At 53.3% G+C, this 11,318-nt stretch overlaps 1 protein-coding gene across 1 annotated transcript; it reads left to right on the top strand.

Moving 5' to 3' along the window:
* Positions 1-70: 70 nt before the first annotated feature.
* Positions 71-5,459, top strand: LOC143997834 (acyl-coenzyme A thioesterase THEM4-like). The gene is made up of 7 exons (XM_077493663.1): positions 71-307; positions 1,012-1,118; positions 2,787-2,925; positions 3,015-3,168; positions 3,303-3,413; positions 3,624-3,748; positions 5,051-5,459. The coding sequence occupies exons 1-7, from the start codon at positions 286-288 to the stop codon at positions 5,095-5,097; spliced, it is 705 nt and encodes a 234-aa protein (XP_077349789.1). The 5' UTR covers positions 71-285; the 3' UTR covers positions 5,098-5,459.
* Positions 5,460-11,318: the final 5,859 nt, after the last annotated feature.

The following is an 11,318-nucleotide window of genomic DNA, read 5'->3' as shown; positions in this document are numbered from 1 at the left end:
CCGGTGAGGCTACGTCATTCGCACAGCTGACGGCGGGCCTTTACTGCGCATGTGTCAATCCCCTGCCCTTAACAGCGCATGCGCTGTAGATTTATTCTCACGGTGGAGAAAAATTATAGCCTCGAGTGGGCGGAGACTTGCGGGTGGGCGGGCGGAGCTGAACAGATGCTCAGGACGTCAGCAGCAGCCCCGCCCACCCTAATAACATGCCTCTGAATATTAAGTGGTGGTGAAAAATCATACTCAAGTGGGCGGAGATTTTCTCCAGGCGGAGGCTTCAGGAAAATGTCTCCGGAATCAGGGACAGGTGTGAATAGAGACGAGTCCTGGAAGATGCTGATAAAAGGGACATTGGTGGAATGGAAGGGGTTTGGAGAGGAGGTGGGCAGAGGAGCTGTTTTGGTCTAAAGCAGCAAAAGAATCACAACTCCCAGCAGGTGAGGGGGGGCTGAGTTCTGGAGCTTGTGGGCTTTGCTGGGACTTTGTAGTTCAGTTCTAGGTGGAGGAAGGATACACAGAGCATGCTGGGATATGTAGTGCTCCGGTGTGGGGGAGGGGACATGCTGGGATATGTAGTGCTCCGGTGTGGGGGGACGGGACATGCTGCGATATGTAGTGCTCTGGTGTGGGGGAGGGGGACATGCTGGGATATGTAGTGCTCTGGTGTGGGGGAGGGGACATGCTGGGATATGTAGTGCTCCGGTGTGGGGGAGGGGACATGCTGGGATATGTAGTGCTCCGGTGTGGGGGGACGGGACATGCTGCGATATGTAGTGCTCTGGTGTGGGGGAGGGGACATGCTGGGATATGTAGTGCTCTGGTGTGGGGGAGGGGACATGCTGGGATAGGTAGTGCTCTGGTGTGTGTGTGTGTGTGTGTGTGTGTGTGTGTGTGTGTGTGTGTGGGGGGGGGGGGACATGCTGGGATATGTAGTACTCCTCCAGTGTGGGGGATAATGTATAGATTGATGTCGGTGTCCCCGTCTCATCTCCTTCCTGTCTCCTCTCTCAGGCACCATGCTGTACGAAATCTCCAGGATCATCCAGGGCGGCGCTGCCGTCTGCCGCCACGCCTCCACCGCCGCCGCCGCCAGGGTAGAGCATGAACACCTATTCCCTGTGAGTACTGATTGGTTGGGGGAGGGGTTAACCGCCTGGAGTGTCCCCAGTGGGGGAGGGGCATGCCACCTAATGTGCGCGCTCTGCTGCCGGACGGAGCCCCATAGACACTATGCCTCTCTGGATATAAATTTGGATACATTTGTAGCCATTCGGATGTATCTGAATCTCGGAGATGAAATGGTAACACATTTTTGTTGAAATTTAATTTACGTTCATCGTTTTCTCACCCATTCCAAATTATTTATGTACGACTTGGATTCGGATCGTTTGGGGGGAGGGGGAGAAACAAAAAGGTCAACCGATTCGAATCCTGTGTCAAGAAATAGCTGGTTGCTAAAGGGGGGGGGTGGCCGCCGCCGCCTCCTTAACAACCAATGAGTCATCAGCTGTCAGCGGGCTTCCCTACTGGCTGAAATGTAAAACACCCCACCCCCTTTGTGACATCAACAGCCCAGCGTTACCTGGTTGGTGATGTCACAGGGGCGGGGCCACCCCTTAGCCATGTAAGAACCGTCGGACATTCAACAGCGTGGAGCGTTCGAAAGGGGTTTTTATTTATTTTTAAATTTTTTGGGGTGGAAAGGGTAGGGGTACTACGTACCTCATACTCATTCACATAGTTGGAGGTAGTGTGGGATCTGGGGGGGACTCCTTTGTTTTTTTGCCAATACCCCCCCCCCCCCCCCTTTCCTTGCCTGCCCCCCGGTCTGCATCGGATAAGGGCCTGGGGGGGACTTTTTATTTACTATTTTTGATCTATGTACACCATACTCATTCACATAGGTGGGTAGGGCGGGATCTGGGGTCCCCCCCCCACAACCACCAGCCAGGGTTGTTGGAAAGAGGCCCTTGTCCCCATCAGCATGGTGCTTAGGGCAGGGCCCTGGTATGGTGACCTGGTATGGTTTGGGGTGGGGGGGCACTTGCTCATACACCCCCCCTTCCCCCTTTCCTGGGTTGCATGCTTGGATAAAGGTCCGGACCCCTATGCTTTTTTTTTTTTTTTTTTTTATTCCTCTTCCCCATCGGGGGGGGGGGGGGGGGGGCTGGTGCCCATGCAGGGTTGGTTGTTGGGGGGGGGGGTTTGTTTTTTTTTCCAGGATTTTCTATTGCCAGCACTCATTTGTTTTTACGTTTCAGCTGTCAGTGGGGAATCCCGCTGACAGCCAACGAGTCGTCGGTTGCTAAGGACGTGGCGGACGGCGCCCCCAGCCCGATCCTTAGCAACCAGCTATTTCTTCACACAGAATTTGAATCATTGATCGTGTGGTGTTTGTGTTTTGTTTTGGGTTTTGTTTTGTATTGTTTTTTGTTTTTTTTATTTTTTGTTTTTTACGAGTTCAAATTGTTTTTCAAAAAATTGTGGAATCCGTCAGAAAATGAATAAACAAAATTAAAATTTTTAACTAAAATTCTGAAACCAAAATTTGGTAACGTAAGAAATTTGAATGTTCTGCACACACCTCTAGTGCCGCTCACACCCTGACCGCGGGACGGTGATCGCTGTCAGTGGGAGGTGATCCCAAACATCTGCTTCCTATAGGCTGAATATCCACCAAAGACTCCACCCAGAATGTCTTCTTTTTAACCCTCCCAATCATAGAAAAGCCAAAGCGAAGGGCACAGGTCTGACATCTGTTTATTTATTTATTTTTAAATCTGCAGGCCGCCCTCCAACCGCGGGACTACGCCGTGCCCAACCCCACCTGGAACCCCGAAACCAAGAGGCTGTACGAGGAGCTGAGCCGAGACCCGAGCTGGAGGAGACTTCCCTCCTACGAGGAGTTCGCTGGCAGCAGATCGAGTACAAGAATAAGAATAGTGTTTGGCTGTGGTGGGGGATGACATTAGAGTGTAAGCTCCTCTGGTGACCTCTGACCTCCTCCTGTACAGGTATGAGCCTGGAGGCCGACGGGGAAACTCGTTTCTTCACCAGGAACCTGGATCAGGAAGGAATCGGCTTCGAGTATTGTATGTTCTATAACGAGGCGGAGAAGAGGACAGTCTGCATATTCCAGCCCGGGCCCTATCTGGGGGGCCTCGCAGGGTGAGCGTTATTTTCTTTTTTTTTTTTTTCTTTTTTTTTTTCTTCGCAGAGCCTACCCTAACCAGAATCCTTTGGTTCCTCGGGCTCTCCTTGTTCTCCTTCCACCTCTCGCGTCCCCTCTTGCCTTCTTCTAGGTACACACACGGGGGCTGCATCGCCACCATCGTAGACTCCACCGTGGGGGCGGGAATTGTAAACGGCATCGGACCGGCTATGACCGCCAACCTGAACCTCGACTATCGGAGGTAAGCGCCCAGGGGGGAGAAGAGGACCTACCTGACACTACATGGTTGTCAGGAGATTGTACAATCGATGGCCGGCGGTGATGATGTGGTAGTGACAGGGGAAGAATAATATTGGGGAGACTCTCGCGGGGGGGGGGGGGGGTAGGAGTTGTTGATGTTCTGAAGCTGTGATAGCAGAGAGGTGTAATGAGGTTCTCTTTGTGTCTGTAGTCCGATTCCTCTGGGATCCACAGTCCTCATAGACAGCCGAGTGGAGAAGGTCGACGGTCAGAAAGTCTACACCAGATGCCAGGTCCGCAGTCATGACAGCGCTGTGCTTCACAGCGAGGCCACCGGTGAGGACTACTGCTGGGAAATCTTCATTCTGTAACTCCATTCCTTCCTCTCTTGTCTCTCCTGTCACTCATCTGTGGTTTCTGATCTGTCGCTCCTGTCATTGCTCTTCTGTCCCTCCTCCTCTGCCATTCCTGTTTCTTGTCTGCTGTTCCTGACTCTGCTCCTTTGTTGCTCCTCTGCCGGTGCTGGCGTTGCTCCGCTGCCATTCCTGTTTCTTGTCTGCTGTTCCTGTTGCTGCCCCTCTGCCATTCCTGACATTGCTCCTCTGTCCCTTCTTGTTGCTGCTCCTCTCTCCTTCTTGTCTGCCGTTCCTCTGTTGCTGCTCCTCCTCTGTCTCTCCTGTCATTGCTCCCGACGTTGCTCCTCTGCTGTTCCTCTTCATTGTCTGCTGTTCCTGACGTTGCTTCTCTGCCGTTTCTGTTATTGCTCCTCTCTTCCTCTGTCATTCCTGGTGTTGCTCCTCTGTTGTTGCTCCTCTGTCCCTGCTGTTGCTGCTCCTCTCTCCCTCCTTCTCTGCCGTTCCTAGCATTGCTCCTCTGCCATTCCTCTTGTTTCTTGTCTGTTGTTCCTGTCGCTGCTCGTCTGCCGTTCCGGTCGTTGCCAATCCTGTCATTGCTCCTCTGCCATTCCTTTTTGTTTGTTTCTTGTCTGCTGGTCCTGACACTGCTCCTTTGTTGCTCCTCTGCTGTTCCTGTTGCTGCTCCTCTGCCATTCCTGACATTGCTCCTCTGTCCCTCCTTGTTGCTGCTCCTCTCCTTCTTCTCTGCCGTTCCTCTGTTGCTGCTCCGCCTCTGTCTCTCCTGTCATTGCTCCCGACGTTGCTCCTCTGCTGTTCCTCTTCATTGTCTGCTGTTCCTGACGTTGCTTCTCTGCCGTTTCTGTCATTGCTCCTCTCTCTCCCTCCTCTGCCATTCCTGGTGCTGCTCCTCTCTCCCTCTTTCCCGTTCCTGGCTTTGCTCCTCTGCCATTCCTCTTGTTTCTTGTCTGCTGTTCCTGTCGCTGCTCCTCTGCCGTTCCTGTTGCTGCTCCTCTTTCCTTCTCTGCCATTCCTAGCGTTGCTCCTCTGCCACTCCTGTTTGTCTGCTGTTCCTGTCACTGCTCCTCTCTCCCTCCTCTGCCATCCCTGTTGTCTGCTGATCCTGTTGCTGCTCCTCTCTCCCTCCTTCTCTGCCATTCCGGTTTCTTGTCTGCTGTTTCTGTTGCTGCTCCTCTCTCATTCCTCCTCCTCCTCCCTCCTCTGCCTTTTCTGTTGCTCTTGTTGTTGTTCTGACAATTTACACTTTTTTTTTTCTCTCCTCCAGCTTTGTACGTTATGTTGAAGTCAGGAGAATCTGAAGCCCGACTATAATTTGCACATCTCAGACCTCAGGAAATGTTACAGATTCTGTTGGTTGGCAGCTGCACTTTGTACTGTAATGTATCCTGTCTGTCACTAGAGGGCAGCAGATCCCGTACCATAGAAACCCTCCTGGGAGAACTTTTTTATAATGTACTCACCGCTCTCTTGGATTGATCTTTTGTAGCGGTCCCTTTTTTCTAGGTGCAATGACCTCAAACCCGCCCCCACCATGTACCCGTTTTTGTACAGCCCTGTTCTTTGACTCCTCCCAACCAAATGTAATTAATAATCGTTCATAATTATTGTATGTGACGTTTATTTAAACTGAATAAATACAGAAAATATTTTCACAGCATTTCAAGTGTTGCAAATACCTTCATTGTATCTTCTTCATCCTGGGGACCGTTCCTCCTCTCGCTTCATCCTCGGGACCGTTCCTCCTCTCGCTTCATCCTGGGGACCGTTCCTCCTCTCCTCATCCTGGGGAACATAACTCCTTTTGCCTCTTCGAGGGAACCATTCATCCTCTCTCCTCATGCTGGGAACCATTCCTCCTCTCTTCTCACCCTGAGGACCATTCCTACTCCTCATGCTGGGGACCATTCCTCCTCTCCTCTTCTCACCCTGAAGACCATTCCTACTCCTCATCCTGGACACCATTCCTCATCTCTCCTCATCCTGGACACCATTCCTCATCTCTCCTCATCCTGGAGACAATTCCTCCTCTCTCCTCATCCTGGAGACAATTCCTCCTCTCTCCTCATCCTGGAGACAATTCCTCCTCTCTCCTCATCCTGGAGACAATTCCTCCTCTCTCCTCATCCTGGAGACAATTCCTCCTCTCTCCTCATCCTGGAGACAATTCCTCCTCTCTCCTCATCCTGGAGACAATTCCTCCTCTCTCCTCATCCTGGAGACAATTCCTCCTCTCTCCTCATCCTGGAGACAATTCCTCCTCTCTCCTCATCCTGGAGACAATTCCTCCTCTCTCCTCATCCTGGAGACAATTCCTCCTCTCTCCTCATCCTGGAGACAAGGATCCTGGATGAGGAGAGAGGAGGAATTGCCCCCAGGATGAGGAGAGAGGAGGAATGGCCCCCAGGATGAGGAGAGAGGAGGAATGGCCCCCAGGATGAGGAGAGAGGAGGAAGGGTCCCCCAGGATGAGGAGAGAGGAGGAAGGTTCTCCAGGATGAAGAGACACAAGAAAGGGTCTCCAGGATGAGGAGAGAGGAGGAATGATCTCCAGGATGAGGAGAGAGGAGGAATGATCTCCAGGATGAATAGAGACAAGAAAGGGTCTCCAGGATGAGGAGGGAGAGGAGGGATGGTCCCCAGGATTAAGAGAGGTATCTCCCCAGCTGGACACAGACACCAGTTCAACCTAACAATGGTTATCCCCATCTTGTCCATGCCATGTACAATCACCCCCCATCCTCTCCATGCCATGTACAATCACCCCCCATCCTCTCCATGCCATGCGCCATCATCCCCCATCCTCTCCATGCCATGTGCCATCTGTTATCCCCCATCCTCTTCATGCCATGTGTCATCATCCCCCATCCTCTCCATGCCATGTGTCATCACCCCCCATCCTTTTCTTTGTTCTTCTCCTGTTAGACACATCCTGAGCCCGGAAGTCCCATCTTCTCCCCCATACCTGAAACTAGACAAGAGAAGTTGGCATTGTCCTCCACCTGAGGCTGGGGACCCCTGAGTTGGTGGACACTTTGGGGGGGGGGGGGGGCAGCCTTGTATATGGGGATTCCACCATTCTATGGATCGGGGGCCCCTGTATATTGTTCTCTGCAGCCTTGTCAGCCGGTCCCAGCCACATTGCTACCCATTAATAGACGCTCACAGACCAGCACCTGGTAGAGACGTGGCAGGAGGGACTCCTAAGGGTGAGTGATGGCATGTAAACCTGCAAGACCTAGTGAACCCCTAGAAGAGTGAGTGTGGCTCCACCCACCATATTCTGGGGTCACCGATGAGTCCGGACTCCATATTCTGGGGTGTGGGGTCACCAGTGAGATCAGCCTCCATATTCCAGGATCACCAGTAAGCCCGGCCTCCATATTCTGGAATGTGGGGTCACCAGTGAGATCAGCCTGCATATTTTGGGGTCACTGAGTCCGGACTCCATATTCTGCACTGTGGGGTCACCGCTGGAGCCAGCCTCCATATTCTGGGGTGTGGGGTCACTGGCCTCCATATTCTGGGGTGTGGGGTCACCGGTGGAGCCGGCCCCCATATTCTGCACTATGGGGTCACCGGTGTAGCCGGCCTCCATATTCTGGGGTGTGGGGTCACTGGCCTCCATATTCTGGTGTGTGGGGTCACCGGTGTAGCCGGCCTCCATATTCTGGGGTGTGGGGTCACTGGCCTCCATATTCTGGTGTGTGGGGTCACCGGTGTAGCCGGCCTCCATATTCTGGGGTGTGGGGTCACCGGCCTCCATATTCTGCACTGTGGGGTCACCGGCCCCCATATTCTGCACTATGGGGTCACCGCTGGAGCCGGCCTCCATATTCTGGGGTGTGGGGTCACCGGCCCCCATATTCTGCACTGTGGGGTCACCGCTGGAGCCGGCCTCCATATTCTGGGGTGTGGGGTCACTGGCCTCCATATTCTGGTGTGTGGGGTCACCGGTGTAGCCGGCCTCCATATTCTGGGGTGTGGGGTCACTGGCCTCCATATTCTGGTGTGTGGGGTCACCGGTGTAGCCGGCCTCCATATTCTGGGGTGTGGGGTCACTGGCCTCCATATTCTGGGGTGTGGGGTCACCGGTGGAGCTGGCCTCCATATTCTGGGGTGTGGGGTCACTGGCCTCCATATTCTGGGGTGTGGGGTCACCGGCCTCCATATTCTGCACTGTGGGGTCACCGGCCCCCATATTGTGCACTGTGGGGTCACCGCTGGAGCCGGCCTCCATATTCTGGGGTATGGGGTCACTGGCCTCCATATTCTGGGGTGTGGGGTCACCGGCCTCCATATTCTGGGGTGTGGGGTCACCGGCCTCCATATTCTGCACTGTGGGGTCACCGGCCCCCATATTGTGCACTGTGGGGTCACCGCTGGAGCCGGCCTCCATATTCTGGGGTATGGGGTCACTGGCCTCCATATTCTGGGGTGTGGGGTCACCGGCCTCCATATTCTGGGGTGTGGGGTCACCGGCCTCCATATTCTGGGGTGTGGGGTCACCGGCCTCCATATTCTGCACTGTGGGGTCACATATTATAAGATCAAAAACAGGCAGTGGTAAAAAAAAAAAAAAAAATCTTATAGTAAGTGCATATAGTGGCTCTCCTACTATGTATATTCATTGTGGCCAAAATTGGTGTGTTTCTTGCGTAGGACCGCTGAGCCTTGTTGTTCACAGCTTGAAGCCATGATTTTTCTTCACCAGTGAAGAAAATCTTGGGGTGGGCGGGGACGTTCTCACCATCTGTTCAGCTCCGCCCGCCCACCCGCAAGTCTCCGCCCACTCGAGGCTATAATTTTTCTCCACCGTGAGCATAAATCTACAGCGCATGCGCTGTTAAGGGCAGGGGATTGACACATGCGCAGTAAAGGCCCGCCGTCAGCTGTGCGAATGACGTAGCCTCACCGGAAGTGACGGGGTGAGCGAAAATCACGGGTCGCATGAAATTTTACAACACCGGTGTTTCGTCAGATTAGGCAGGAAGTGACGTTTGGTCGCCGCCATCTTGCTACACCCCGCACTTGTCAGTAGTAAGAATACACTGAGAAGGGGCAAGCGGACATCTTGTTACACCCACCGGAGTTTTGCCCTATACACGTTTTTTTTTAACAGTAAAGTGAGGTTATATAGTGAAATACAGAACTTATAACTCCCTGTTACTGTTTAGATGTTGAATTTTAAAAGCTGCGGCAAGTGTGCTGATCTTATAGGTTTGTTAATCTGACAGAAGTTTGCTGCCTTTAAAATTCAACATGTAACCAGTCACCCGGAGATCTAAGCTTTGTGTTTCACTACAGAAACTCAATTTAGTGTTAAAAAAAAGCGTGTGAAAGGCAAAACTCCGGTGGGTGTAGCAAGATGTCCGCTTATCCCTTCTCAGTATCTCCTTATTATGGAGGAGCGCGGGGTGTAGGAAGATGGCGGCGATGAAATGTCACTTCCGTCACACTTTTTATGACGACACTCCGGCCCGCCCAGCTCTCAGTCTCTGAGGTAACCGGTGTTCTGCCTAATAGAGTCCGGCCATCGATATGTGTCCGTTCCGTACTGCGCATGCGCAGTACGGAGCAGACGAAGCTTCGGAAAATCTCCGAAGCTGAACGGCGCCTGCGCCGTGAGTGGAGGAGGTAGCCCCACTATCCAAGCGGACATAGGGTTTAGAATTTTAGAGGGCCCCTCGCGGGCGAGCTTCGCTCGCCACGCTTCGGGCTCGGCCTCGCTGCGCTCGGCTCTTTTTTATTCTAACTCTATGTCCACTTGGATAGTGGGGATAGAACCTGGACTCACGGCGCAGGCGCCGTTCGTCCTCGGCAATTTTCGGAATCTGTGCTCCTGTGTACTGCGCATGCGCAGTACGCAGAGGACAGCATCTGATGGAGGACCCTAATTGACAAGACACCGGCTTGGCTTGTTACCGGTGTTTTGTAAAATAGTGTCCTCTATCAGATACTGTCCCCTGCGTACTGCGCATGCGCAGTACACAGGAACACAGTTTCCGAAAATTACCGAGGATGAACGGCGCCTGCGCCGTGAGTCCAGGTTCTATCCCCACTATCTAAGTGGACATAGAGTTAGAATAAAAAAGAGCCGAGCGCAGCGAGGCCGAGCCCGAAGCGTGGCGAGCGAAGCTCGCCCGCGAGGGGCCCTCTAAAATTCTCAACCCTATGTCCGCTTGGATAGTGGGGCTACCTCCTCCACTCACGGCACAGCGCCGTTCAGCTTCGGAGTTTTTCCGAAGCTTCGTCTGCTCCGTACTGCACATGCGCAGTACGGAGTGGACAGCATTTGATAGGCGGACTCTATTAGGCAGAACACCGGCTGTTGTCCCCTGACTTGTGTTTAGCACAGCGGAGCTCGCGGGAGACTTGGGCCACCTCCTGTATATCTGGTGCTGGGGGAGTGACCGGAATGACATCATCCGCCAATCAGACGGCGGTAGTGAGCGCTTGTGCCGTGCTATACCCTCTGTCAGAGTTTACCACAGACTTTCTTCTTCTCCCCCGCCGTATAAAAAGCGTGTGAAATGCAAAACCCCGGTGGGTGTAACAAGATGTCCGCTTACCCCCTTCTCAGTGTCTCCTTATTATGGAGGAGCGCGGGGTGTAGGAAGATGGCGGCGGTGAAACGTCACTTCCGTCACCCTTTTTTGACGACACCCCGGCCTGTGACGTCAGCTGCCTTGGCTTGTTATCCGGTGTTGTAAAATTTCCTGCGACTTATGAAAAACCCTCACCCCGTCTGCGTTTGGGGACAGTGTCTGCGTTTGGGATGATCACAGCCGATTGTGTGGTAAACGGCCAATGGCTGTTTACCAGCATCAGTGGCGAGCAGTGTTCCCGGTGTTGTAAAATTTCCTGCGACTTATGAAAACACCTCACCCCGTCACTTCCGGTGCGGCTCCGTCACTGAAACAGCTGACGGCGGGCCTTTACCGCGCATGCGCCAATTCCCTGACATTAACAGCGCATGCGCAGTATATTTATTTTCACGGTGGAGAAAAATTCTAGCCTCAAGTGGGCGGAGACTTGCGGGTGAGTGGGCGGAGACTTGCGGGTGGGTGGGCAGGTGGAGCTGAACAGATGGTTAGAACATCAACAGCAGCCCCGCCCACCCCACGATTTTCTTCACCGGTCAAGAAAAATTATGGCTTCAAGCTGTTATTAGCGCATGCGCGGGATATTTGTTCAGCGGTCGACCAAAATTATGGACTCAAGAGGGGGCGGAGACTTGCTGGGAGGAAGAGATAGAGCGGAGCTTGGAGAGGGGGCGGGGCCCGGTGCATAGCACTGACTACATATACAGTACATTGTTCTGCCAATAAATACGCCTCCCTGTGCCCCACAAATGCCGCCTCACTGTGCCCAGAAATCGCCACCTCACTGCGCCCAAAAAATGCCGCCTCACTGTGCCCAGAAATAGCCGTCTCACTGTGCCCAGAAATCGCCGCCTCACTGCGCCCAGCAAACGACACCTCACTGCTCCCAGAAATCGCCACCTCACTGCGCCCAAAAAATGCCGCCTCACTG

This window comes from Lithobates pipiens, unplaced genomic scaffold (genome assembly GCF_037356315.1).
Source record: "Lithobates pipiens isolate NorthernLeopardFrog02 unplaced genomic scaffold, aLitPip1_a1.2 Scaffold_19, whole genome shotgun sequence".
Taxonomy (NCBI): domain Eukaryota; kingdom Metazoa; phylum Chordata; class Amphibia; order Anura; family Ranidae; genus Lithobates; species Lithobates pipiens.
This window is presented reverse-complemented; position numbering and strand designations above follow the sequence as displayed.

What these genes read in the sequence shown, in the direction of transcription:
- LOC143997834 (XM_077493663.1), top strand. Translation starts at nt 286, where the DNA reads ATGTCTCCGGAATCAGGGACAG. An exon ending in GTTCGCTGGCAGCAGATCGA is followed by an intron (nt 2,926 to 3,014) that starts GTACAAGAATAA and finishes CCTCCTGTACAG; the next exon opens with GTATGAGCCTGGAGGCCGAC. An exon ending in TATCTGGGGGGCCTCGCAGG is followed by an intron (nt 3,169 to 3,302) that starts GTGAGCGTTATT and finishes GCCTTCTTCTAG; the next exon opens with GTACACACACGGGGGCTGCA.